The 26689-nt window shown below is 53.2% G+C and overlaps 1 protein-coding gene and 1 long non-coding RNA gene across 6 annotated transcripts in view; one reads left to right on the top strand and one right to left on the bottom strand.

The window, feature by feature from the left end:
- LOC117311748 (uncharacterized) overlaps positions 1-15829 on the top strand; it is a 20216-nt gene extending 4387 nt beyond the window's left edge. Inside the window, exon 3 of one of the 2 annotated variants that reach the window (XR_004526044.2) lies at positions 14396-15829. This is a non-coding gene — a long non-coding RNA (uncharacterized lncRNA). Of the gene's footprint in view, positions 1-3602; positions 3741-14395 lie in introns of those variants that run through there. The other variant, XR_004526042.2, reaches the window with a different exon arrangement.
- Positions 2480-26689, bottom strand: KANK2 (KN motif and ankyrin repeat domains 2). 4 transcript variants are annotated; one of them, XM_033854266.2, is made up of 14 exons: positions 26537-26689; positions 24850-25072; positions 24055-24269; positions 23728-23843; positions 22058-23269; positions 12698-12871; positions 12500-12602; positions 11253-11504; positions 10530-10617; positions 9757-9976; positions 8957-9099; positions 6155-6355; positions 5986-6075; positions 2480-4569 (listed from the first exon to the last, which is right to left on the bottom strand). In XM_033854266.2, exons 4-14 carry the CDS (start codon positions 23762-23764, stop codon positions 4516-4518), a joined length of 2574 nt encoding a protein of 857 aa, XP_033710157.1. In that variant the 5' UTR covers positions 23765-23843; positions 24055-24269; positions 24850-25072; positions 26537-26689; the 3' UTR covers positions 2480-4515. The 4 variants fall into 4 exon arrangements, with proteins under 4 accessions (XP_033710157.1, XP_073657997.1, XP_033710158.1 ...); XM_073801896.1 differs by lacking the exon at positions 24055-24269; XM_033854267.2 differs by lacking the exon at positions 24055-24269 and having other exon boundaries at positions 11253-11492.

The raw sequence follows: 26689 nt of genomic DNA, 5'->3' as shown, positions 1-26689 counted from the left end.
CCATATCCCCTCCCTCTTGAGCCTCCCTCCCACCCTCCCTATCCCACCCCTCTAGGTGGACACAAAACACTGAGCTGATCTCCCTGTGCTATGCAGCTGCTTCCCACTAGCCATCCATTTTACATTTGGTAGTGTATATATGTCAATGCTACTCTCTCACTTCATCCCAGCTTCCCCTTCCCCCACTGTGTCCTCAAGTCCGTTCCCTATGTTGGCACCTTTATTCCTCCCCTGCCACTAGGTTCATCAGTACCAGTTTTTTAGATTCCATATATGTGTGTTAGCATACGGTATTTGTTTTCCTCTTTCTCTCTTACTTCGCTCTGTATGACGGACTCTAGGTCCATCCACCTCATTACAAATAACTCAATTTCATTCCTTTTTGTAGACATAGATTTTTAAAAAGCAAAGCAAGACACTGGGTTTGGAGGGTGGGGAATGGGGTCTTAAGCATGAGCTGAACAAGGTAACAAAGATGATGAAATAAATGGTCCTGGGTGATTGCTTGTGAGAAACAATTTTTTTTTAATTTAATTTAATTTATTTATATTTTGGCCACGCCACGTGGCTTGTGGGATCTTAGTTCCCTGACCAGGGATGGAACCCGGGCCATGGCAGTGAAAGCGCCGAGTCCTAACCCCTGGACCACCAGGGAGCGTCCGAACAACTTTTTTCTTTTTAATTTCCGAAAGGCCCCTTCTTGGCTCACAGACCCTTCTGGAAAACTGACAAGATCAGTGGACCTTCCACTTAGAAATATACAACTTTGAGTAAAATTTCTGGGACTTCCTATAACCTCTGAAAAGCACCCGTTATCTCCTGGTTGAACAGTCCAGAGGAAAAACAGAGGAAGTGAGAATCAGGAGAGCAATCCTCCATCATCAGTCATCCTTGGGGGAGAGAGAGGAGTGGCCTAGGGCGTTGCTGAGGATGCTCCGCTTCCTTTCGTGGAGCTGGTGACTCATAGATGTTCACTTTTCAAAAAGCCATGGAGCTGTACACTTTTGTACACGACTTGTACGCAAATGGTATACGCCACCTCGATAAAAAATAAAACAGCAAAACAAAGTATTTTAATACCCAACCTATAAGAAAAAGGTTTGGGCTTCCCTGGTGGCACAGTGGTTGAGAGTCTGCCTGCCAATGCAGGGGACATGGGTTCGAGCCCTGGTCTGGGAAGATCCCACATGCCGCGGAGCATCTGGGCCCGTGAGCCACAATTACTGAGCCTGCGCGTCTGGAGCCTGTGCTCCGCAACAAGAGAGCCCGCGATAGTGAGAGGCCCGTGCACCGCGATGAAGAGTGGCCCCCGCTTGCCACAACTAGAGAAAGCCCTCGCACAGAAACGAAGACCCAACACAGCCATAAATAAATAAAGCAAACTGTCAACAAGTAAAAATAAATAAACACTAAAAAAAAAAAAGAAAAGAAAAAGGTTTGACAGGAGATTCTCCAAAGTATTGACAATGGCATGCATTGCTACCAAGTAGGACCATGGCACCCTCCACTATGCCAAATGGTTTTGTATTGCTTAAACTTTGTGTTTTACAATCACTATAAATTCTTTTGTCATGAGGAAAAAACAATTAGTAAACATTTTTTTCTGCCCACAGTGGGTTTTTAAAAAATAAATTTATTTATTTTTGGCTGCTTTGGGTCTTGCACGCGGGCTTTCTCTAGTTGCAGTGAGCCGGGGCTACTCTTCATTGAGGTGCGCGGGCTTCTCATTGCGGTGGCTTCTCTTGTTGCGGAGCACGGGCTCTAGGTGCACGGGTTTCGGTAGTTGAGGCTCATAGGCTCTAGAGCGCAGGCTCAGTAGTTGTGCCGCACGGGCTTAGTAGCTCTGTGGCATGTGGGCTCTTCCCGGACAAGGGCTCGAACCCATGTGCCCTGCATTGGCAGGCGGATTCTTAACCACTGCACCACCAGGGGAGTCCCACCCACAATGGGTTTGATTAGAACTTTCTGCCACAGTGGCAGTGTTCTGTATCTCTGCAGCCCAATAGGGTAGCCACCAACCACATGCAGCTACTGACCATGAATTAATTACAGTTGATTTCCATCTAAATGGAGATTGCCACAGGTGGCTAGTGGCTATAGTATTGGATGGTGCCAGTGTAGGGCAGAGCATAAGGCCGTTTATTGTAATATTCTTGTCACCTTTCTGTAGCTTGGAACATTGTTCAAATAAGTCCATTTTAAAAAAAGAGATCTATTTTAGGGCTTCCCTGGTGGCGCAGTGGCTGAGAGTCCGCCTGCCGATGCAGGCGACACGGGTTCGTGCCCCGGTCCGGGAAGATCCCACATGCCGCGGAGCGGCTGGGCCCGTGAGCCATGGCCGCTGAGCCTGCGCGTACGGAACCTGTGCTCCGCAACGGGAGAGGCCACCACAGTGAGAGGCCCGCGTACCGCAAAAAAAAAAAGAGATCTATTTTAAAACTTCAAGAGTAGTACAGTAACAAAGACCAGACACAGATGCTTTGGCATAATCATAAGGTAGCTTTATTAAATTCCTTTACTTTCTAAAAAACGATTACTAAAAGGAATACTTCATTTAAGTGTAATACTGTCTTTATGGACGTACCGTGGTTGGAAAGTGAAGTTAAAGGTCATGAATACACGTGAGAAGAGAGTGGGATCAGAGGCAGGACCCCCTGTAGCCTACCATGCCAAGTCCAGTGGGTAAGCTGGGGAGAAGGGAACACAGGGATAACTATGGACTTATAGGGGGTGTCAATGAACTGCTTCTAAAAGCTTAAAAGAAACACACCCACCGGCTCCAGGGCCAGACACACAGGCACACAATGCTTGTACCGCTTCTCAAAGCTGCCCAAAGCTGTGGCCTTCTGTCAGTGGTCATCCCCAGTCAGCTTGGGTTTCCTTTCCTCACCATTTACACACACACACACACACACACGCACGCACGCACGCGCGCGCACACACACACACTGGGGTGTCTCTCTCCTTTGACCATTTAAGCTCTCTTGACTTGGGTACCATCCCTTCCATCAAAATCAAAGCAAGCCAGACTCCATCAAGCCAGGAAACCTACTTTTCTAGGAGAGAAGCCAGCACTTGGCTGTATTGAATGAACGTGTAAGTGCCGAGGGCTTGCTCTGTCCTGCTGGGGTTTTGGCTTCCACCCCGGCAGCTAGGCTGAGAACTGGACAAGAGAGGGCAGGACACCTAAGAACTAGGGATCTTACTCCCTGGTCACAAGGCACTTTTCGACGCTCGGAACCTGTCCCCCTTCCCCCCTCCCTTTTTTTTTTTTTTTTTGGTCACAAAAGGAAGGAACAGGAAAGAAAACTTTGTTGAGATTCTGGGGACAAAATAGGCCATGCAGGAAACTACGTGTGTCGGGAGAGCCCCGTTTCCAGCAGGCTCCGTTCCAGGCAGCTCTGGAAAGCCTGTACGTTGTTAAAAAAAAAAAAAAAAACAACCCAGCTGGCCCTTGTTTGGTTTTCGGCAAAGCCCTGTCTCTTTAAGTTTGCACTGGGAGCCCTTGGGGGCAGCCAACTTTTAATCGAGCACACATGGAGTTTTTGGAACTGGTCCTATGCTTTGCCAACAATCTCATGCCCTGTTTTCTTTCCTTTGAGGAGAGAAATTCTGGAGTCTGGGGAGAAAAAGGATGGCCCTGCTACTGGCGTTCTAAGCCTAGGGATGCAAGGACCACTCTGGGGACCGGATTCATTTCCTGCACCTCCACATCTAAAGGATTTTCTAGGAAAATGAGTATTTGCCAGGGCCCCCATGTGGGGAGGGGACGGATTTCTGGGTAATCTCTCGATATGAACTACTTGCACACCTTGGCTGCTGGGTCCCGAGCCCCGCACCTGAATGAGGGCGTGGGAGACGCTGGCAGTGGCCACGTGAAGGCAGAAGAAACGACTAAACTTCCTGCCCCGGGTGACAAAGACAGGGTCTGCTTTGTGAAGAGACCAGAAGAAAATTCCACCAAGAAAGCCGTCTGGGGAGGGGGAAGTGGACAAAATGCTATTATATACCGAACAATTAAATGTAGGGGAGCAAGCGGGGGGCGCATTAGGCCACTCCAGACGTGATCCGTGCGTAATCACATTGAGGATTAAAATGAAAATATGCGATTCCAGTGACTTTCAAATTTCCCCCCCCTTCCCCGAACATGATTCCGAAATACAATATTTTTCCCTCTCACCCTCCTCCATCCTTAATTGCCAGTTGATTGTTCTCAGCGTTCTTCGCAAACCCACGCCCCAGCATCAGCCACTGGCGCCAATTTATATAAGAATTTAGCTTCGGTCTGCGCTGCGGCTGCTTTGAACCGGGGTGCTGGGAAAAAACCTGCTTTCGGCTGAAGTCTCAGGGCTGTTGGGGGCTCCCTGGGGAAGCAGAAGAAAACCCCACTTGCATTTGAGACTTGGGCCTTGGTGGGTAGAGTGGGGGCCGGCCAGGGAGGGGATGAGGGACCAGGGATGGTTCGCTCTGGGGCTGCCTGGCCCCCGGGAGAGGCGCCTCGGGCCCCTCTGACGGCTACTCTTCTGCGGAGGACGACGCAGGACTCTCCTCATCCGACATCGGGGCAAACTGAAACGAGAGGCAGAATTCCTTTTGTTTGGCATCCTTTCCTGTGCTATGAGGCGCCGACTTTGTTGGCTGGCCCCGCGCCTGCCGTGAGTGAACAAGAGGCCTTGGTTCCTTGGCCTCGAGGAGGTGATGTTGGGGAGATGCTTCGGAGCAGCTCACAGATGAATGCAGTGGAGGGTTTTTCCTGAGGGATAGGGGGTGGAAGGCAGTGAAAGTGGAGAGTGGGCGGTTGGGGAGGGTGACGTCTGAGCTGAAGGATGTTAGGGGTCCAGCCAAGGGGCAGGGCGTTCCAGGCAGCGGAAACAGCAAGTGCAAAAGCCCTGAGGCAGGAGCGGCGATCGGGCCAGTGTGGCTGGAGCAGAGTGAGCGAGGAGGAGAGGAAAGAGAGTGGGGGGAGGTGAGGGGTGTTGAGCAGGGCTTGGTGTGCTCTGGAGGTGACTTCTGCTTTTTTCTCTAAGTGGGGTGGGAGCCACAGAGGGCTGTGAGCAGAGGAGGGATGTACCCCGACTCAGGTGCTCACAGTGGCCTCTGGCCGCTGTGGGGAGAACAGAGTGGAGGGGACAGTGAGGGTGGGAGCCAGGGAAGCAGAGCGGAGGCAGTGGCAATGGTCCAGGGGGACAGTGATGGAGGAGTGGGATTCATCCCTCAGGAGCCCTGGGAAGCAGGACCACAGATCAGACAGCAGGACGCCACCCAGCCCCATCACCCCCCATTTTCCAGCTGAGGACATGAAGGCCCACAGCTGATCCCAAGGGGATCCCCTAAGCACCACAACGGAGGCTCAGGTGTCCTAACACCCTACGCAGTGAAGACGGAAAGACTCAGGGCCTCGGGAAGAAGCTGGAGGCCAGTCAGGACCCAAATGGCTTTGGTCTCAGCAACCTTTTCTCTCCTAGACCATTTGGGGAATTGCTGTGGTTGACGCCCACCACACCACCCTTGAACCTGGCCCCAGACGTGCCTGGGGAGGCCGGGGCAGGTACAAGGTAGGGGTGAAGAGGAGGGGGCAGAGGGCTCCTGCCCGTGGTCTGGGTTCAGACCCCGAGGTCTCTCCGCCCCTTCCTGTCTGTGAGACTTTGGGCCAGGAATGTAACCATTCAAAGCGTCAGCTTCCCCACCTGAGAAATGGTAATAGTAACAGTACTTTATGCAGCTGAATTGGGTTATTGTGGAAGGTTCCAGAAGGCATGCTTGGGAGGCACGCCCAAGTCCTCTGTGTGATAATTAAGAGCATGATTTGGAACTAGACAGATCCGGGTTCGAATACCGTGCAGTCTCAGCTCTCGTGCCTTACTTCCTCGCGGGGGCACTGTGAAGGTTCAGCAAGTAGCTGACCATGCAGCCCTTGGGATGGTCCCCATACACCATCCCTTCCCAGAGCCCCGCACCCGCTGCCCTGCCCGGGCCGAGACTCACCGAGCACTTGATGTTCATGCGAGAGTACAGCATGGATGCAATTTCACTGTGTCCTGCATCCAAGGCCACCATCAACGCCGTGCTCCCGTCCTGCAAAGCATCAGTTGCTATGCTGACACCCTGCACCATGTTCCCGCCCTCCCCGGAGTGCGCCTGGGTGGGGACTCACGCGGTCGGTGATAGAGATGTCGCAGCTGGGCACAGCCAGCAGCAGCGCCGTGATCTCCTTGTGGCCGTGCTCGCAGGCACACATGAGGGCCGTGGAGCCGTCATCGTCTTGGACGTTGACGTCCGCCTCGCAGGCAAGCAGGGCTTTGACCACGTCCACCCGCCCGTGGCTGACCGCCAGCATCAGGGCTGTCTGCCCCGCCTGGGTAAGGCAAGGAACAGCTTACGAATCACGCAGCCTCCAGAGCGTGACACCCCTGCTCCGGAACCATCCATGGTTCCTGGGTACTCTGACGCTAACAGCACCTCCACTCACGGGCCTCCTTCTGTATCTCAAATAATCCTTCCTACCACTGGGCCTTTGCACTTGCTGATCCGGCTTCCTCCTGCTGGCTCCTCCCTCAGGTCTCAGCTTAAATGTCTCCTCCTCGGGGAGAAGCTCTGTGCCTCTCCACCGCTATGCCCACTTAAATCAGATTCCTAACTCACAGGTGCAAACGTAAGTAAAATGTGTCGCGCTAAGAGTTGTACACTTTTCTGTCTGCCAGTTAAACTTCACGGTAAAAAAAAAATCAACACCCATCAGTGGATGAATGGATAAAGAAATTTACATATCCATACTACAGAACATTATTCATCCTTAAAGAGAAATGAAGGCCTGAAGCATACCGCAACGTGGATGAACCTTGAAAATATTATGCTCCGTGCTAGGAGCCAGACACGAAAGGACCCAATACCACATGATTCCATTTATATGAAATACCCGGAACAGGCAAATCCATAGAGACAGAGAGCAGACTGGAGGGGGCCAGGGGCTGGGGAAGTGAGGACGGGAGTGACAGCTGTGGGTGCCGGGTCTCCTATCAGGGTGTAAAGATGTTCTGGAGGTAGTGGTACAGCATTATGGATCGATTTGTTCACTTTAAAAGGGTTAATCTTATGTGCACTTCACCTCGATTTTTAAAAAAGTAAACCACCTGGGCATACATCTGGAAGGACGAAAACTCGAATTCAAACAGGTACATGCACCCCAATGCTCACAGCAGCACTTTTACAACAGGCAAGACTTGGAAGCAACCTAAGTGTCCATCGACAGATGAATGGATAAAGATGTGGTACATATATACACAATGGAGTATTACTCAGCCATAAAGAAGAATGAAGTAATGCCATTTGCAGTAACATGGGTGGGCCTAGAGATTACCATACTAAGCGAAGTCAGTCAGAGAAAGACAAATATTATCATATGATACCACTTATATGTGGAATCTAAAAAAATGATACAAATGAACTTATTTACAAAACAGAAACAGACTCACAGGCATAGAAAACAAATTTATGGTTACCAAAGGGGAAAGGTGGGGGGATAAATTAGGAGCTTGGGATTAACAAACTACTATATGTAAAACAGATAAACAACAAGGTCCTACTGTATAGCACAGGAAACTATATTCAATAGCTGGCAATAACCTATAATGGAAAAGAATCTGAAAAAGAGCATATATGTAAAACTGAATCACTTTGCTGTACACCAGAAACTAACACAATGCTGTAAATCAACTATACTTCAATTAAAAAAAAAGTAAACCACCAAGAAAAAAATTTTAATTAAAAAAAATCAGTAAAAAAGCAAGGAGGGTCTGCCTGTTATGCACCACGGCAGCACCTCCCCCTTTTCCTTTGCTGCCGTAAGGCTGCTGCTAATCTCTCCCCTCCTTGCTGTTCCCACGGGGTCCTGGGTGCCCTGCTCTTCTGCCCAGACACCCATCCATGCCCCAGTCACCTCCACAGTCTCCCAGCTTCTGCTCCCCAACATACAGCCGAAGGGAGATTCCAAACCAGAAAGCAGCCCTCGCCCCTGCCCTGGTGGCTTCCCACAGCCCTGGGTCCAAACCCCTGCTAAGCCTCCAATGCTTGGGCTCCTGGAGCTCCTGGCTGGCTAGTGAGCTTTGGGAGGGTGGGGACTGTGCCTGCTTGTCAAACATTTAAGTCCCCAGCGTCCAGTTGCTGGTCAATGAATTACCAAGCAGGATGTGGGATGGCGTCGGCTTAAGGAAAGCTGAGGACCCCCATGTCTTCCCACACCCCCATTTCCACCATGAGGTTCTGTATCAGAGGCACCCTGGCAGGCAGGTCATTAAGAATGGGGCTCTCGGGGGCTTCCCTGGTGGCGCAGTGGTTGAGAACTCTCCTGCCAACGCAGGGGACACGGGTTCGATCCCTGGTCCGGGAGGACCCGCATGCCGCGGAGCAACTAAGCCCGTGCGCCACAATTACTGAGCCTGTGCTCTGAAGCCAGTGAGCCACAACTACTGAGCCAGCGAGCCACAACTACTGAGCTCACATGACACAACTACTGAAGCCCACATGCCTAGAGCCCGTGCTCTGCAACAAGAGGAGCCACCACAATGAGAAGCCCACTCACCGCAACGAAGACCCAATGCAGCCAAAAATAAATAAATAAAATAAAAAATAAAAAGAATGGGGCTCTTGGGACTTCCCTGGAGGTCCAGTAGTTAAGACTCCGTGCTTCCACTGCAGGGGGCGCAGGTTAGATCCCTGGTTGGGGAACTAAGATCCCACATGCCATGTGACACGGCCAAAAAAAAAAAAAAAAAGGATGGGGAGCTAGACCCCCAGGTTCAAGTCCCCCCTCCTCTAGTTTGACCTTGAGGAAATGAATACGTCCCTGAGCCTTGGTTTCTTTGCCTGTGGAGTGGGGATTCTCCCCTTGGGCTTGGGTATGGCCAGGACTTAATAAATGGGAAGAGTTATCCCGGTCTGCAGCGCCGAGGGCCCGTACCTGGCTGGCTCTGGCATTGACATCTCCGAGCCGGAAGAGCTGCAGGACAGTCTCGAGGTCGTGCTGGGTCTTCAGGGTGGCCAGGGCGGTGAGCATGATGGGGCTGTAGCCGGCACGGTTCTGCTTGTCTACCTGGCAGACACCTGAGGGGAGGGGACCGGGAGGACGACAGGCCTCAGACACCCCTGATGCTGGCCAGGTCTGCCTTAAGGCTGGGGGGGTGGTCCCCGAGGACCAGGTCATGTCTCTACCATCAGACTGGAAGCCTGGGAATCATGCCTCCTCCAGCAGTCTAGGCCTGGCCTAATTACTCCTTTTTCTTGGACTGAGAACCCCATTCTGGCCTAGGGTCTCCCAGCTCTGCCTCCTTCATCAGACTGACTAGGGGGCTCTGTCTTCCCCGTTACACTAGGGGAAAGCAAATTTCTTCATGTCGAATTGAGGACCACATCTTCTCTCCAAGCCCCAGGCCAGAGGCCGCATCCATGTCTTTCCCTCAGACTAGGGTTCCAGGGGTGTCACTTTCATTATACAGGGGTCATTGGTTGGGGGGGGGAGGGAAGGGCCACATATTTTCCATAAGACCATGTCTGCCTTTTCCAGTACACCGGGGCCACAGGTGGGGCCTGTATCCCCCTCACCTCAGACTGGGAGAGCAGCGTCTCCCCCATCAGACTGGGAGGGCGGCGTCTGCCCCATCAGACGGGGAGGGCAGCATTTCCTCCATCAAACTATGAGGGTGGCCTCCCCCACAGACCAGGAGGGCAGTGGCTCCACTGTCCCCGCCCCGCCTGGCTCACCGCTGTCGAGCAGCTGCCGCACCACGGGGAAGTTGGCGTGGGACACGGAGTAGTGCAGCGCAGTGTTGCCGTTGCTGTCGGCGATGTTGACCACATAGTCCAGCAGGCGCGCCGACATGGCCCGGAAGGTGACCAGGTGGCGCCGCACAAGCTCTGGGTGGGCATCGCTGCGGCAGGCCAGGCGCAGCCACTCCTGCAGCACCGTGGTGTAGGCCACTTTCTGGTTGCAGATTGGGAAGGAAAGGGGTGTGAGGGCCACGGAAGCCCACCCCATCCCAGACGAAGCCCCCCAAGGGGAGTGCAGACACCCCACCCTGAACCCGAGCCTTGAGGGGAAGCATGGGCGCCCCACCCCAGTGAGCCCCCCTGGAGGAAAACGCAGTGTCCCCTGCCCTGTACAAGAACCCTAAAGGGAAGTGTAGACACTGCAGTACCAGGTACGCCCCCAGAAGAAGGTGTGAGCGTCTCCACCCTGGATGTGACCTTCAAAGGCCTGTGTAGACACCCATCAAGGGAAATATGGCAGCCCCTTCCCTCAGGCCCCCGAAGGAACAGGAACCAAGGCTGGGTTTGCCGGCGGGCAATCGTCCTTGGCCCCTCCCTGCCTCCCTGGAGCCTCTCCAAAGACCAAGACTCAAGCCTCGGAGCCCCCCACAAGCTCCCAGCTAGGATCCTGGGGTCCCCGTGATCCAAAGCACAAGGAGAAGCCAGGGTGAGGGTGGAAGGGACAAAGCCCTCCCCGCCCCGCTTTCAGGCCCAGGGCCCCACCATACCAGCTCCCGCTCGGTGAGGGCACTGGGGTTCTCCAGGTACTTCTCCAGGGCCAGGCAGGCTGAGATGAGGTCGGGGCTGAGCTCCATCCTGCCGGTGGCAGACAAACGGGGAGTTGATCTTGGAAGCACCCACCTCAGGCTCCTGGGTGCCCCCTACTCCCCACATCCAGCTGGGGTGCTCGGAGAGGCCCTCAACACTCTCCACCAAGGCACTCACCCAGTCCTGCCAGGGCTCACCTGAGTGGTAGAATCTCAGACCCCCTTCCCTGGGGACATAATTTTACATAGCACCCCAAGGGGCAGACATGGGGAGCACACAGACCCCAAGAGAAAGTGGACACGTCGGCCAACATTTATTCCAAGTGGCCAGTGGCAGATGGAAAATCTTTTTCTGAGGACAGATTTTTTTTTTTATCAGGGGAAAAAAAAAAGAGACATACACAGGATGGACAGGTGTGGCAAATGTCCCAAAGAAGGTGGATGGCTTAAGAACAAACTTGGTCTGCCCCTTAAACCCAAACCTGAACAGCCCAAATTGCCCCCATCAGGCCCTTTATCAAAGCCTCCGGACCTTCAGATGCCCAGAAGGAGAAAGTGCTTGTTTACTAATTCAGACTAAGGTGGGCATGACTGACTGATGGGAGGTTCCCTCAGAGGGTTTGAATGGTGGGATCTGAGGTCACCCCAGGCCCTGCCTAAATCCCTCCCACACAGAAAACTGACCGGATCTCCTCTTCCGCACTTGATCCCGACGCCCCCTCAGCTGTGGGCGCCTGCTGAGACTCCCGGGACAGCTGGCACTCCTCCCGGCTGATCTTGGCCTTTGCCGTCTCCTTGGGCCTGAGCTGGGGGGCTTCAACCACACTCGGAACCCTCTCCTCCGGCTCTGGGGCCTCGTTCTCTGTACTGTCATTGTCCGAGAAGTTCTCTGCTGTGCTGGAATCCTCGGATGAGGACTCATACCTGGGGGAGACGCTGCAGGTGGTGGGGAGGGTCATTTGACCTCTCTGGGCCTCAGTTTCCCCATCTGTTAAATGGGGGTAATGGCAGTATCTAGCTCACAGGGCTCCAGGGATGCAGCTTATAGCACCTGGCACACAGTAAGTGATCAACAAACACTGGCCGTGATTGTGATCATGCTTGGGGGGGCCAGGGAGGGACATTGCTTTTCCCTTCCACCCTTTGCTCCTTACACAGGTGTTATACTGATTCAGACCCTTGTCCCACTGCAAATAGGACCCTCATGCTTCTTGCTACCTCCAAACACATCTAAACTTCTGGGCCTGGCATTCAAGGCCCCCAACTGGCCCGGTTCCCCAGGCCTCCCCCCCTTTTTTTTTTTTTTTTGCGGTACGCAGGCCTCTCACTGTTGTGGCCTCTCCCGTCGTGGAGCACAGGTTCCGGACGCTCAGGCTCAGCGGCCATGGATCACGGGCCCAGCCCCTCCGCGGCATGTGGGATCTTCCCGGACCGGGGCACGAACCCGTGTCGCCTGCATTGGCAGGCGGACTCTCAACCACTGAGCCACCAGGGAAGCCCCAGGCCTCCCATTTTTCACGTCACTGCTTCCTCCCACCCCTGAGCCTTTATCCAGGCTGTGTCCTCCATCAGGAGACCCCACCCCTCCCACTCTGCACCTCGGAAGCTTCTGCTTGTCCTGCAGCACATGTGCTCCCCTCCGTCAGTTATTTCCTTGGTCTCCCCACTGCCTGAGCATCCCCCATCATTGCTCCAGTCATGTTGTGTTGGGATCGCCTATTAGGGCCCAAGATCGCAGTGGACCAGGAGCTCCATCAGGGCAGGGAGCCGAGTCCGGCACCTCCCGAGGGGTAGTGTGGTACAGTGGTTGCAGCACAGGCTCTGGAGCCAGCCCACGGGGCCTCGTTGTGCCTCCGTTTCCTCGTCTGTCTGCTGTGCTTTGGTTAAATGAATGAACCATAAAGTGAGGGGCTCAGACCAGGTTCTCTCACCTGCCGTTGACCCCCACGAACTGGAGGCTCCTCCGGCGGGTCTCGGGGTCTGCGGGCTCCTCTTTCCGCTTCATGATGGATGGCACACCTGCCGGGGGCCCTCCTGGTGGGGGAGCGTGCTGTCGTGAGGGTCTCCCGAAGCCAGACCCCGTGCCGGGCCTCTGGCACCTGACCCTCTCGGTGGCCACCCCCATTTACCTGCACCCCCGGCCTCCTCTGACTCCAACTCCTGTGGGGCTGCTTGCCTGGTAGGCTCCCTGTTGGTGGCATCGTGGGCAGGCACCAGGCCTGTGTTCTTCTCTGGCTGCGCGAGGGAGTCCCCCTCAGACTCCGGGGGTGACAAGGATGACTCTGCAGGAGCCTGTGGGAGACCTGAAGGGGCAGGAAAAGAGGTGCTTACTGTGGGTAACAATAGCAAAACAAGAACAGTAACAACGGCTACCTCCTGGCGGGGGGGCCGGGTCACATACCCCAGGCCAGGTGCTCCAAGGGCTAATTCTTGCATTAGTTCATCAAATCTTCCCAGCCCATACAGAAGTTGGATTATTTACCGATGAGGAAATTGAGGCACACAGATTGCCTGAGGTCACCCAGCAAACAAGTAGCAGAATCCATTCCAACCCTGGTTTGTTGCCTGCCTCGCAGCGGGTCAGGGTCAGGGAAGACTACGAGACCCCATAATCCTGGCTTGTGACCCCCTCTGACTTCATACTAAGTAGTGTCTGGAAACTATAGCCAAGCATAGTAGTCATGGTCGGGACTCATATCTCTGACAAAAGAGCTGTGTGACCTCAGGCAAGTCACTTAACCTCTCTGTGCCTTGGACAAACACCATTTCCTACATCATGGCATTGTGCAGACTAAAGACAGTAATGTGAGGGAGAGAGCTTAGAACAACACCTGCACATCAAGAGCACTTGAAGAGCATTTGTTAATTCAAGAGAATTGTAAACTATATTTTGATAAGATTTAATATTATACTTTTTTTTTAACAGAAGTAGGGTTGTGCTGTAGATAACATTTTGTATTTCACTTCCTTCTTCTTTACTTAACATAAAGCAGGGGATTTCCCCAGTGGCGCAGTGGTTAAGAATCCATCTGCCAATGCAGGGGACACGGGTTCGAGCCCTGGTCCGGGAAGATCCCACATGCCACGGAGCAACTAAGCCCGTGTGCCACAACTACTGAGCCTGTGCTCTAGAGCCCACGAGCCACAACTACTGAGCGCACACGCCTAGAGCCCATGCTCCACAAGAGAAGCCACCGCAATAAGAAGCCCGCGCACCGCAACGAAGACCCAACGTAACCAAAAAATAAATAAGTAAATAAATAAAAAAAAAAGAAATTAAGCAGGTGTTCCTTTCAATAATCATGAAAAAGAAACAATAAGGGCTATTAGAAACTGAAAACTAAAACCCCACCCAGGTGGTTTCAGTTTGGGCCAATGAAAAAGTTCTGGGAATGGAGGGTGGGGACAGTTGCACAACAATGTGAGCTGGACACTCAAACATGGCAAAAATGATACCTTTTATGTTATGTATATTTTATCATCATTAGAAAAAACCCCGCCCAGTTTGGCCTGAGAACAAAGGTGACATTACAGGACCTGGGCCCCAAGGGTGCCCACTGCACAAACGGGAGTGGGCTTGGCAGACAGCTCCAGCCCCGGATCACCAGCCTGGAGCTAGAAACAAAAGTCCAGTTGCCACTTGGAGTGGCTGCCCGGGTCTTGGAACCCACTCAGGTTTCCCCCCCAAGCCCCGCCCCGGCCAGGCCACGTGTGGCTTCTGTGTCACCACTTCTCCAGGATGTCCCCTTCCTGCCAACTGGCCAGGGGCTCTGCAGACCAATTCATTTTAATTCCCTTTAACGGTTAACTTTTTTTGACATCCACAGTAACTACTTCCTCAAGTCCATGGGCAACACTCAACTTGAGCTAAGAACGGGGAGTAAACACTCAGCAGAAGTAAAGCACATAGAACGGATAAGACATTGGCCATGAATGCTTCCGACAGCGCCCCAGCCCAGTCGGGCCAGGCGGATTCCTGAGCGGGGAGCTCCAACTCCCATGGGGAACCAAGAGCAAACACCGGGTTTTTACTTGAATCTCCAGATTGTTTTTTAAACCGTGTCAATAAATTCACATCAAACAAACAAACCAAAGCACTATGTGAGTGGAATTTATCAGGAGGCAGATGGGCCACTTCACGGTCTCACGGTTGCCCGAACTCAGGCCTCCTGATGTAAACACCTGGGATGTTTGTTACTCAGCAAATCAGACTATGCTCAGTGAAAGAAGCCAGTCACAGAAGGACAAATACTGCATGAATCCACTTATATGAGGTTCCTAGAGGAGTTAAATCCATAGAGACAGAAAGTAGGATGGTGAGTGCCAGGGGCTGGGGAGTGAGTGTGTGATGGGGCAGAGATTCAATTTGGGAAGATGGAAAAGTTCTGGACAAAGATGGTGGGGATGGTTGGACAGCAGTGTGAATGTGCTTATTGCCACTGAACTGGACACTTTAAAATGGTTAAGAGAGTAAGTTTTATGTTATATGTATTTTACCGCAATTTTTTAAAATGTGAAAAAAAAAAAAAAAGGTGAAGTGGTGCAGCTGTATGGCCCGTTCTGCCCGGAGGGAAAAGCATGGCTCCTTCCAGCTTGAGAAGTTCAAGGTCAGACACTGCAACACTAAAATAACAATAACAAAACTGATAACAGTTATTATTGTTATTCTACTGGGAGATGGAGCAAACTGTTACCAAAATTTATAAGGAAGAACAAAAGTCCATGGCCAGCTAATTTTACAAAAATGGGCAGGGATGGGGAAGCTGGCTTAGGAGACAGTAACACATATTCCCAAAGTCACAATAATTAAATCAGCAGGGCATGGCTGCAAGAAGAAATGGGCCAAAGGAAAGGAGTTCCAGCACAGACCCTGTCTGAAAGAACTTGGGGTAAAGCAGAGGGCTTTCCACAAATCAGTGGTCAAGGGTGAGCTCTGTGGGGTGGTGTAGGGAAAGCAGCTTACTCTGCCCAAGGAAAATCAGGCTGTATCCCTACCTCACACCTTATGCAAAAAATAAACTCTGAAGGACTAATATGAAGGCACAATGACAAAGCTACAGGAAGAAAATATGGCAGAATATCAGTGGCCTCAAGAAGGGGAAAGATCTCTTTACAGAGCCCTCTGAGCACTAACCATATATGAAAAGTATGAGGTGATCTCACTTAAATGTGGAATAAAAAAAACAAAAACAAAACAGAAAAACCTCAGAGATACAGAGAACAGATTGATGGCTGCCAGAAGCAGGGGATGGGTGGGATGGGTAAAGGTGGTCCAGAGGTACAAACCTCCAGGTATAAGATACAGGCAATACCTTCTTTTAGTGGGCTTCACTTTATTGTGCTTCGAAGATACTGCATGTTTTTTACAAATTGAAGGTTTGTGGCAACCCTGCATCGAGCAAGCCTATTGGCACAATTTTTCCAACAGCATTTGCTCCCTTTGTATCTTTGTGTCACATTTTGTTAATTCTCACAATATTTCAAGCTTTTTCATCATTATTATATTTGTTATGGTGACCTGTGATCAGTGATCTTTGATGTGACTATTGCAAAAATGTTATGACTCGCTGAAGGCTCAGATGATGGTTAGTGTTTTTTAGCAATGAAGTATTTTTTAATTAAGGTATGTACATTATTTTTTAGACATAATTCTACCACACACTTAATAGACTACACTACAGTGTAAACATAACTTTCATATGCACTCGGAAACCAAAAAATTGTGTGACTTGCTTTACTGCAGGGGGTCTAGAACCGAACCCGCAATATCTCTGATGTATATTTGAAAGTTGCTAAGAGAGATCTTAAAACTTCTCATCACAAGGAAAAAAACCTGTAACTCTGTGAGGTGATGGATGTTAATTAAACCTATTGTGGTAATCATTTTGCAGTATGTACATATATCCAATCATTAATTTGTATACTTTAAACTGATATAATGTTATATGTCAATTATATCTCAATAAAGCAGAAAATATCAAAAATTTAAAAAAGAAAAATACGATGGGTTTAACTACATCAACATGAAGATTTCTATTTGGTTAAAAAAAAAAAAAACTCTTAGACAAAGTTAATCTACAGAAGAATACAGGCTGTGGGAAGATAGTCATAATGCCAAAAACAGGCAAGGGATTACTTTCTAGAATAGGAGTCAACAAGATTTTTCTGTAAAGGGCCAGATAGTAAATATGTTGGGCTATGCGGGCCATAAGGTCTGCTGCAAATAGTACAAAAGCAGCCCTAAACAGTACATAAATGAGTGGGCGTGGCTGTATTCTAATAAGTTAGAATTTCATATAATTTTGCTCATATCACACAATGTTATTCTTCTTTTCACATTGTTCAACCATTTAAAAACATAAAAACCATTCTTAGCTCATGGGCTATATAAAAACAGGCAGTGGGCTGGATTTGGCCCTGCAGGCTGTAGTTTGCCAACCTCTATTCTGAAATATGCCAGGAACATCTCAAACTTGCCCAAAGAAAAATGGACAAAGGCTAAAACTAAGCAACTCACCAAGGATTCTTGTTAAACTTATATGGTGATGCTCAACCTCACCAGAAATCAAAGGAATGCAAATTAAAACAAGGAGATATGAAACGAACACATCATCGTAAAACAACTATACCCCAATTAAAAAAAAAAATACAAAAACGAAAAAAAACAAGCAGATACCACCTTGCACCGGTGTCAAATGGGCAAAAAATTAGAAAGACAGGTAAAACTGTACGTTAGTGCAGATGTAGGGAAGTGGGCACTTCAGGCCCAAGCATGGCCGCTGGGAACGTGGACAGGGAGACCTTTTCCGAAGAGGATAAGACGAAATCTGGAGTGAAGTTGTACATTCCCTGTGACCCAGCAGGCCCACCAGAGGGGACATGTGAGGATGGCGCCATACTGTTCAAAGCGGCCAGGAGCTGGAAGTAACCCAGGGGCCCACCAAGGGGGGGGGGGGCGGGATCAGATAAGAAAGTGTAGCACATACCTAGGGCAGAAATCTACGCAGTCATTAAAAGTGACAAACCAGATTTATAAACATCAGGGTGGAGAGTTCCAAAATAGTGTGTAGAGAGGAAAAAATAAGAAACAGAATGAGATTTTTTTTTCCCTAAAGCGCAATACCATTTTAGGAAATTAAACAAGCATAGGGCATAGTTTTCAAGAACACTCAAATATCTAAATAAGCTTCTGGAAGATGGGTGGCAAGGAAGGATATTACAGTGGGGGTGGAAGTGTATGACTGAGCAGCGGTTGCTGAATCACGGCCCACGGACACGGTTTTTACATTTTTAAATGGTTGGGAAAAACATCAAAAGAAGGATTCTCTTTGGGACACGTGAAAATTATAGGAAATTGAAATTTCAGTGTCCACACGTTAAGTTTTATTGGTACACAGCCATGCTCTTTCATTTATGCATTGGCTAAACCTGCTTAAGTGCTACAAAGGCAGAACTGAGAAGCCAAACTCATCAAAATGTATACATTAAAAATGTGGGGCTTCCCTGGTGGCGCAGTGGTTGAGAGTGCGCCTATCGATGCAGGGGACACGGGTTCGTGCCCTGGTTTGGGAGGATCCCACATGCCGCGGAGCGGCTGGGCCCGTGAGCCATGGCCACTGAACCTACGTGTCTGGAGCCTGTGCTCCGCAACGGGAGAGGCCACAACAGTAAGAGGCCTGTGTACCGCAAAAAAAAAAAAAAAAAAAAAATTAAATCACTTGGCCAACCTGTACACGGAGGGTGTGTGTTTGTGTGTGTGTGTGTGTGTGTGTGTGTGTGTGTGTGTGTGTGTAAAGCAATTTGGTAACAGACATCACGGTCCTTAAAAATGCCCTTCCAAGGACTTCCGCAGTCCAGAGGGCCCAAGTTCGATCCCTGGTCCAGGAACTCAGATCCCTGGAAGCCACTTGGCGAGTCCAAAAAAAAAGGGGGTGGGGGGATCAAGGGTTCCCATAGAAGGACATTTGCATAGCATCTTTGACAGTAAAGAGTCACCCGGCTGTTAAAAAATAAATAGCATGTCCCAAGAATTTTTTTTGGCCGCGCCTTGCAGCTTTCGGGATCTTAGTTCTCTGATCAGGGATTGAACCCACACCCTTGGCAGTGAAAGCATAGAGTCCTAACCACTGGACCGCTAGGGAATTCCCCCAAGAATTTTTAACAATGTGATGAAATGGCCCTGGGATAATGTTAAATTAAAGAAATCAGAGAGTTTAAATCCTGGCTTTGAAAACTGTGGGCAAATTCCTTTACCTCCCAGTGCCTCAGTTTTCTTATCTGTAAAATGGAGATAAAAACACTACCCACCTCATAGCGCTGCTGGGGGTGTAAATGAATTAAAATACAAAAAGGGCATCAAATAATGCCCTGGCCCATTGTAAGGGCTGCCTAAATGCTTTTAAATATAAAATAAAGCAACACAACAAATTCCATCAGCTATATGTTGCCAGACTTGAAAAATACATATTATTTTCTGCATTAAAAAAAATCAGAAGGGGGCTTCCCTGGTGGCGCAGTTGTTGAGAATCTGCCTGCCAATGCGGGGGACACGGGTTCGAGCCCTGGTCTGGGAAGATCCCACATGCCGAGGAGCAACTAGGCCCGTGAGCCACAACTACTGAGCCTGCGCGTCTGGAACCTGTGCTCCACAACAAGAGAGGCCGCGACAGTGAGAGGCCCGCGCGCCGCGATGAAGAGTGGCCCGCTCGCAGCAACTAGAGAAAGCCCACACACAGAAACGAAGACCCAACACAGCCAAAAATAAATAAATAAATAAATAAATAAAAATCAGAAGGAAAGAAGCAAAAGTGTTGACAGCAGCTGTGTCTGGGTGGTGGTGGGTTTATGGGGCTTATATTTTGTGTTCCAGATTCGTCTGTACTTTCCAAACCTTCCACAAACAATATGAATTGCTTTCATAGGACTATGTTTCAAACAAGAGCACAGGAAATTTCAAAGCCTTGGAGAGATCTCACGGATGCACCTGCCTGGCTACCCCTTCTCCCACTAATCTCTCTGTGGTGCCTTTGAAAGGTGAGGGGTGAATGAGACTTTATGGGGTCTCCAGGCCTGCCCCACCCACCTTTGCCAGCCTGAGGGGGAGGCTGCCTCTCACCTTCCCTGCCTTGGCTGCAGCAAGCAAATTCTAGATGTCAGAGAGGCTGGGCTCCTTCCTGCCTCCTCCTCCAGGGAGTCCTCCCTGACCTACCCATTGAGCTGACCGACCTAAAAGAACACATGGTCCGAACACTCATCAAGGACTTCCCTGGCGGTCCAGTGGTTAAGACGCCATGCTTCCACTGCAGGGGGCGTGAGTTTGATACCTGCTTGGGGAACTAAGATCCCCGCATGCCTTGTGGTGTGGCCAAAAAACAGAAAAACAAATACACAAACAGAAACCACTTGTCAAGCAGCCACCCGGCTGCTTCTTTCCTTTCACATCTTGGTTCAAAGAGCAACCTACCAGCGCCTGGTACCATACTGAACACTCACACCAACTGATGCACTTAAGATCACACTGATCTGGTGACATCAGGTTGTCAGGACCCCCAATTTGCAAATTTGGCACAGAGAGGTTAAACAGCTTGCTCAAGGGCACAAAGCTAGGGGGCAAGGAAACCAGAATTTGAACACAGGCCGCCACCCCATCCAACCACCACCCACCCCGTGCCCATTTTATTTGCTCCAAACGTGTTCTCTGAAATTATTTTTCTTCACGTGTTTTTGGTGGTCTCTTATTTGTTTATCGCAAGGGCTTTTGTCTGTCTTGTTCACTGCTGTGTCCCCAGTGCCTGGAAGAGTCTGGCACATAGCAGGCACTCAATAAATGCCTGCCGGATGAGAAGGTATCGAAATGAATTAGCACACACCAGTTCCACCCAAGCAAGGCAGAGATTAGGGCTGGCTGCAGCAAGAAGGAGTTAAGTGAGACACAAAGAAGAACTTTCTCAGGGGCGGTAGCTTGCACAGGGTGGGGACATTGCTAGGTCTGTGTGTTCTGCAGGCAGAAGGCCCCGTGGCTGCCCTGAGAGGCATGTCTGGAATGGAGGTTGCCTCTCAAGAGATCTCGAGGCTGGGCAGGGCGGGGCCTCTGGCTGGGGGCCAGGGTCGCAGGGCTGGGTGTTTGGGATAGACAGAGCAGAAGGGTGGAGTCCAGAGCTGTCCAGGAACAACATGGGGAAGTAAGAAAACACAGCTGGGTCCCTGACCCCCAGCTGGTGCCCTCTGGTCCCTCCATGGGCTCTGGCCACCTGACATTCAAGGCTGGGATGGGGATCTGGGCCCCACCTTTGAGCTCTGCTGTAGGTTCAGAATGGCCTGGGCTTAGATCCTGGCTGTGTGACACAGGGCAAGTGAAGCTTCTCCCCAGGCCTCAGTTTCCCCAGCTATGACAAAAATTGACCTGAAAATCATTAGTAGATGGAGTAACAAGCACTAGCTAAGCACTTACTGTATGCACTAATTCACAAGAGTCTTAGAGGTGGGGGGTCATTATTATGCCACTTCACAGATAAGGAAGCTGAGGCCCAGGGAGGTGGAGCTTCTCATTCAGGGTCACACAGTAAGAAGTGAAATTTGAACCCAGTTTGCCTGGCTGCACAGCCCACCGTCTTAACCTCCTCTGTAGGTGAAACACTTATCAGAGCCCTCAGCACCAAACTGGTATTCGATAAAGAACAGCTGTTATTATTATGAATCATTCTGGCAGCTCCTCCCAGGGGCCTCAGGACGGGCGGTGGTGGGACAGCTGCCATTCTGCACATCCCACATCCCCTTTCCTGGAATGAGGACTCAGCAGTTCCTCCAGGGAGCAGCCCCTTCCTCCCTCAGGACTTGGGTGGGGCTCCTCTACCCCCAGGATCTGGGCCTGGGCAGTGAGATACACAGTGATTAGCTCAGTGATGGGCATATGACCCAAGCCAGCCAAGGAGGGCCACCCGTGGGATTTTTCTTGGTGCTATCTGGATTGAGGGGCTCCCTTTCCACTGAGCTGCAAGGACAGATGCCCGGAGTGGTGGAGCCACCTTTGTCTGCCTGAGAGAGAAGGCTCCACGATTCACAGAGGAAGAGAAAGAGGGAGTTAGAGATTCCTGAGGATATCTGAGTACCTGGATCCAGCTACGCCTGAAGCCATCCGTCACTAAGTTACACGGACAACACATTTCCTTTTCATAGTCTGAGATTGGTTTCTGCCAATCAGCGACGATTTTTTGCCCAGCAACCAACAGCCTTGGGGACCCTCCCCTAAATACCTCCTGTTTTCCAGACATTTACAATGTGCTAGACATGAGCACACACGCTTAACAGACACCCAATTTCTTTTCATGGTACCTAGAGGTACTGAGTCAGCAGCATAAGTGTCCCCTTTTCACAGATGAAGAGACCGAGGCTCTGAGAGCTGGTAGGAGGACAGGGCTGGGGCTGGACCCCGGCATTCAGAGGAAGAAGGAGGGACCCTCCACCATCTGCCCCCGCCCACTAAGGCTCACCTGCTGCCCCATCGCAGCTGCGCTCTGTGATGCTGATCTTCTTTACCAGGTGGACATTGCTGGTGGATGCAGGGGGTGTTGGGAACACTGTCTCTACCACCTCCTGGCTGCGGAACACAGGGGGGCTCTCGGCCCCGCCGGATGTCGCCAGGGCCCGCAGCCCTGCCCCGTAGGGCTCCAGACTCTGGGCCCGCTGTGCAGGGGCCCCCGCAGCTGTGCTGGCCGCCACCTCTACCTCCCTCGGCCCCTCCACCACCCGGACAGTGTCCACACGGACTGGGCTGTCTGGTGGCGGCCAGGCCTGGGGCTGGAGGTCGGCCTGCCGGGCCTGAGCTGCCTGCAGCTCCTGGAGCGCTTTCTTGAGCTGGGTCTCCAGCACGGCGACCTTAGCGGCAAGGGCTGCCTCCCCGTCGGGCATGCCTAAGTCCCGCTCTCGGACCCAGGTGCCCACGCTCCGGGTCTCGAGCACCGCCGGGTCCTCGGGGGGCTCAGGGAGGTCCAGGCAGAGCTCGCTGCGCCCCCGGGCTCCCGCCGGGTGGCCTAGGAATTTCTGGCTCTTGAGCTGCACTGTGAGCTGCCGCTTCTCCTCCTGCAGCACCGACAGCTTCACCTGGAGCACGGGAATCAGTTTCACCTGCTCCTCCAGCTGCCGCAGCTTCCGCAGGGCCCCCGCCATCTGCTCCCGCACGTGGGCCAGGTGCCCAGCACTGGGCGGCACCGGCGTGGACAGTCCCGATCCCCGCGGCGTCGGGGGTGGCAGCCCCACGCCCACCAGTGAGCTTGTCGAGCCAGCCACGCTGGGGGTCAGGGAGCCCAGGCCGGTGGGGGCGGCCGCCTGGTCCTCAAGGCGGCGACGGGCGTCCAGCAGCGTGCGCTCCACGCGCGGGTTGAAGCCAGCGCGGGTCTCCAGGGCGCCATACTGCGGGTAGAAGCCTCGGCCGCAGTAGGAGTAGGCCGAGTGCCGGCTGTCCCCACTGGCGTTGGAGCACAGAGACTCGGTGGACGTCCACCAGGAGCCAGGGCCGCGGGGCAGGGAGCCGAGGCGGGGCCGGCGCTGCACGGCCACCCGCCGCAGAGTGTGGCCCTTCTCGATGTCATCCACGTACTTGAGAAAGTCCAGGTCCAGGCGGTAGCCGTAGGGCGTCTCCACGGAGTAGGGCAGGTCGGGCTCCTTGGAGGGGAAGGTGGGCGGGGAGGCTGGGCCGGGGGTCCCTGGGGTGGGAGGAAAGGCCAGTGCCTCTGAACACTGCGGTCCCCTCCTCGAGGCAAACTGATTCCCCTGGGAGGGTCAAGGCTTATTTGCCCAAAGGATGGGAGGCCACCGGGTGCTCAACTGCTCAGCTGTGTCTGCGGTCTCCGAGCCTTCCCCGGCCAGGGCAAGGCCCTGTCACCCCCTCAGACCCTCCCAGGGCAGGGCTGTGCCTCCAACCTCCCAACCAAGACAGGACCCTGTCTCCCCACTCAGACCAACCTCCTTCCCTGGAAGACCCAGTCTCTCCCATCACACTCTCCAGGGGAGAACCAAGTTGTCCCTCTTCAGGCCCTCAGGGCAGGGCTGCGTCCTACCCTCAGCCTCCTCAAGTAGGGCCCTCTCCCCTCCCCGAGGCCGTGTCTCCCCTCCCCCACCTCCAACCCCAGGGCAGGGCCCTCTTCCCCGTGAGACCCCTGACCTGGGAAGGGGGCTGGCACGTGCAGGACTTGGGCCATCCTCCTGCCTGCAGACGCTCCTCAAGAGTCACTTGGGCGACTGTGAATCAGACCACCTGCAGCACGGGCTGAGGCTTACCTGGGGAGAGGGTGTGATGAAGCCCCCCCCAAGTTGGGAATCTGCTGGGGGAGGGGAGGGGATGTGGCCACCTCTCCCCTCTGCCCCCTCCACCTCCCCGCAAGTTCCCCCTTCCCCTGGGCGTGGGACCCTCTCATAGGTGCACACCCAGCCTGGCTGTGGAAAGGGGTGGGGAGCCCCCAGAGCCTGGAACAAAGAAACCAAAACTCACAGTCTGCCCGCACATCTGTCCGGCCCCTGGACAGGCTCCAGCTGTTCCCACAGCCCCGCCTCCACAAGGCTCCCGGGCCCGAGGAGGAGCCCTAAGCCTGACAGGCCCCACCTTTCCTGAGCCCCCTCCCCTTAGCCCAGGCAAGAGCTGGCTGCTGGGACAGATGGGGGCTTAGGTGGACCGAGGGCTGGGGCACTCGTGGGGAGACAGCCTTCCTGCAAGGATCCGAGGAGACAAGAGACACAGGGCACAAAGAGGAATAGAGCTCAGGGTAGGGGACCCCAAAACAGAGCTGGGTCAGGCCAGGCGGTGCGGGTGGGGGGCGGTAGGGAAAGTTGGGGGGAGGCAGCGAGGAGCAAAGCCTTTTCCCTTTATGGAAACAATTTTCTCTAAAAATAAACAGTTTCGCTGCCGAGCTACACGAGAACTTCCTGCCCCCACCCCCCCACCACCCCGACCAAGGACGCGTCCGGCTCAGGGCTGGGGGGGGGGCGCGGGGGGCAGCGCGGCGGGGATAGAAGGCCGGGTGGAGGCCCGAGAAGTCGTGGGGGTGGGGGGAGGAAGTAAGAGGGGGTGCCTGGAGGCTTCAAAGAGGAGGGACAAGGAGGGCCTCTCACTAACCTGCCCCCCCCAGCTCTGGAGGCTGGCCAGGGCACTTTTGTCCCCAACACTCCACCTGAGTTTGGCCAGTCCTTTCTGCTGTCTGACCCCTAGCCACCCTGCTGCAGAGGTCCCGGCCCATCCCACCACCAGAGAGGACCCTTTGCAAGCTGCAGGTGCTGGGGCAGTGGGTACCTGGGAGGATGGGCCAGGTGGGCCACCTGCTGGGCATGAAGGTGGGGCCGGGGCTCCAGGGGCAGCCAAGCTTCTCCTGTCTCACACCCTCCTTGCTTAGCGTCTTGCTTCGTCTCTCCACGTCTCTCTATGTCTCTCCAAGTCTCTGTCTCTCTGTGTCTCTCTTCACTTGTCTCTCCCTGTCTCTCCACGTCTCTGTCCTCACTTCTCTGTCTTTCAATGCCTGGAACACACAGTCACCCAATTGTAGGAAATTTGGTTTTCCAGCTGCCTGGAGGGCCATTCCATGCACAACAGGGAGGTGATCAAAAATATTTTCTGCAGGGACTTCCCTGGCGGTCCAGTGGCTAGGACTCTGCACTTCCAATGCAGGGAGCATGGGTTCGATCTCTGGGGAACTAAGATCCCGCATGATGCGTTGTACAGCTGATAAAATAAAAGTGAATTTAAAAAAAGTTTCTGGGGACCTGAGAGAGACTGGAGGCAGGGACCAGGAACGGTCCCCGGTGTGGAACCCTGGAGGTGGAGGGTGTGAGGCGAATAACAGTAATAACTATAATCATCATCCCAGCAACTCATTTGATCATCATGACAACCCTACCAGGTGGGTAGTTATCACCCTGTTTTACAGATGCGGTGTTTGGGGACACAGAAATACACAGTGACTTGCCCAGGGTCACTGAAGGGGTAATTAGCTGGGTCTGGATTTGAATCCTAAGCCTGGTAGATTCCCCCACTGCCAGCCAAGCCACCCTTAAGCCCTTTGCCACATTCCTCTGCCCATTTCCCAGGCAGAGAGACTGAGGTCTGAGGGTCTCCAGCCACCTGACCGTCTTCCACGTGGGCCGGTGACTGACTCCACGTGGAGAAAGCAGATGGTGGGGGAAAGCGTAATGGTGGTGGGTGTCTGTGGCTGAGACTCCTCTCCCTCTATAGGACCCCTGGAGAAAGCGGAGGACACGGGATAGGACAGAGAGACATGGAGAGAAAGGGACAGGACACTCCAAGAGGGGACAGGTGGGAGGCTCAGGGAAGGGGCGGGGGGTCCCGGGCAGGCCTGAATGTCCGGCGGGGTCTCCCTAAAGCCCCCCTCCCAGACCAGCCTGGACGTCTCTGGGGTCTTCCCGCTCCTCTCCCCGCCTCAAAGACGGGGGCGAGGAGGACCCCGCCCCGTACAGGGTAGGGGCGGGGCCTGCGGGGTCCCCAGCTAATGGCAAACAGCTGCTGCTCCCCACGCCGGCCCAGCCGCCAGGCCGAGGCCCAGCCCGGCCGGACGCCCGGCCGCCTTCCCGCCGCCTGGGCCTGGCTCCGGCCCGGCCGCGGAGGAGGGCGAAGGAGGACCGAGTGGGGGAGTGGGGAGGCGGGACAGAGGTAGAAAGGAGGATGGAGACGTGGGAGAGGGGCAGAGGGGAGGCAGTGATGGGGCAAAGGGGTAGGGAGGAACGGATGGAGGATGGGGTTGGGGGAGAGAAGCAGGGACAGGGTCAAAGATGAGGACGGGGCAGAGGCGCGGGACCAAGACACTCAAAGTCCGGAAAGTTTGGGCATAGATGATGGAGTTGGAGGCAGCAGCTGGTAGAGACCGGCGAGATCACGCCCCGGGGTTAGGGGTGGGGTGGGTGGGGTGGGGACCACGCTCGAACCCCGAACCAGACTCGAACCCCGACCCAGCCCGGGTCCTACTCGCCTCGCGCGCTCCGGCCGCCGCTGTCCCAGCGTCCCGCCGCCCGTGCGTCCTCAGCGCGCCGCCGCCCGAGCGCCCGGCCCTCGGCGGTAGCTCCGCCCCGCCCCGCCCCCGGGCTGGCCCCGCCCCTCTAGTCGCCAGCGGCCCAGCCACTGT

Source organism: Tursiops truncatus, chromosome 3 (assembly GCF_011762595.2).
Source record: "Tursiops truncatus isolate mTurTru1 chromosome 3, mTurTru1.mat.Y, whole genome shotgun sequence".
NCBI lineage: Eukaryota > Metazoa > Chordata > Mammalia > Artiodactyla > Delphinidae > Tursiops > Tursiops truncatus.
The sequence above is the reverse complement of the archived record's forward strand: the minus strand, read 5'-3'. Positions and strand labels throughout refer to the sequence as shown.

Coding starts and splice junctions, on each gene's coding strand:
- KANK2 (XM_033854266.2), bottom strand. CDS start 23,764: ATGGCCCAAGTCCTGCACGTGCCAGCCCCCTTCCCAG. Junction 9,977..10,529: donor CCCTCACCGAGCGGGAGCTG/GTATGGTGGGGC, acceptor ATCTGCAACCAG/AAAGTGGCCTACACCACGGT. Junction 9,100..9,756: donor GCGGCAGCTGCTCGACAGCG/GTGAGCCAGGCG, acceptor CCCTCCCCTCAG/GTGTCTGCCAGGTAGACAAG.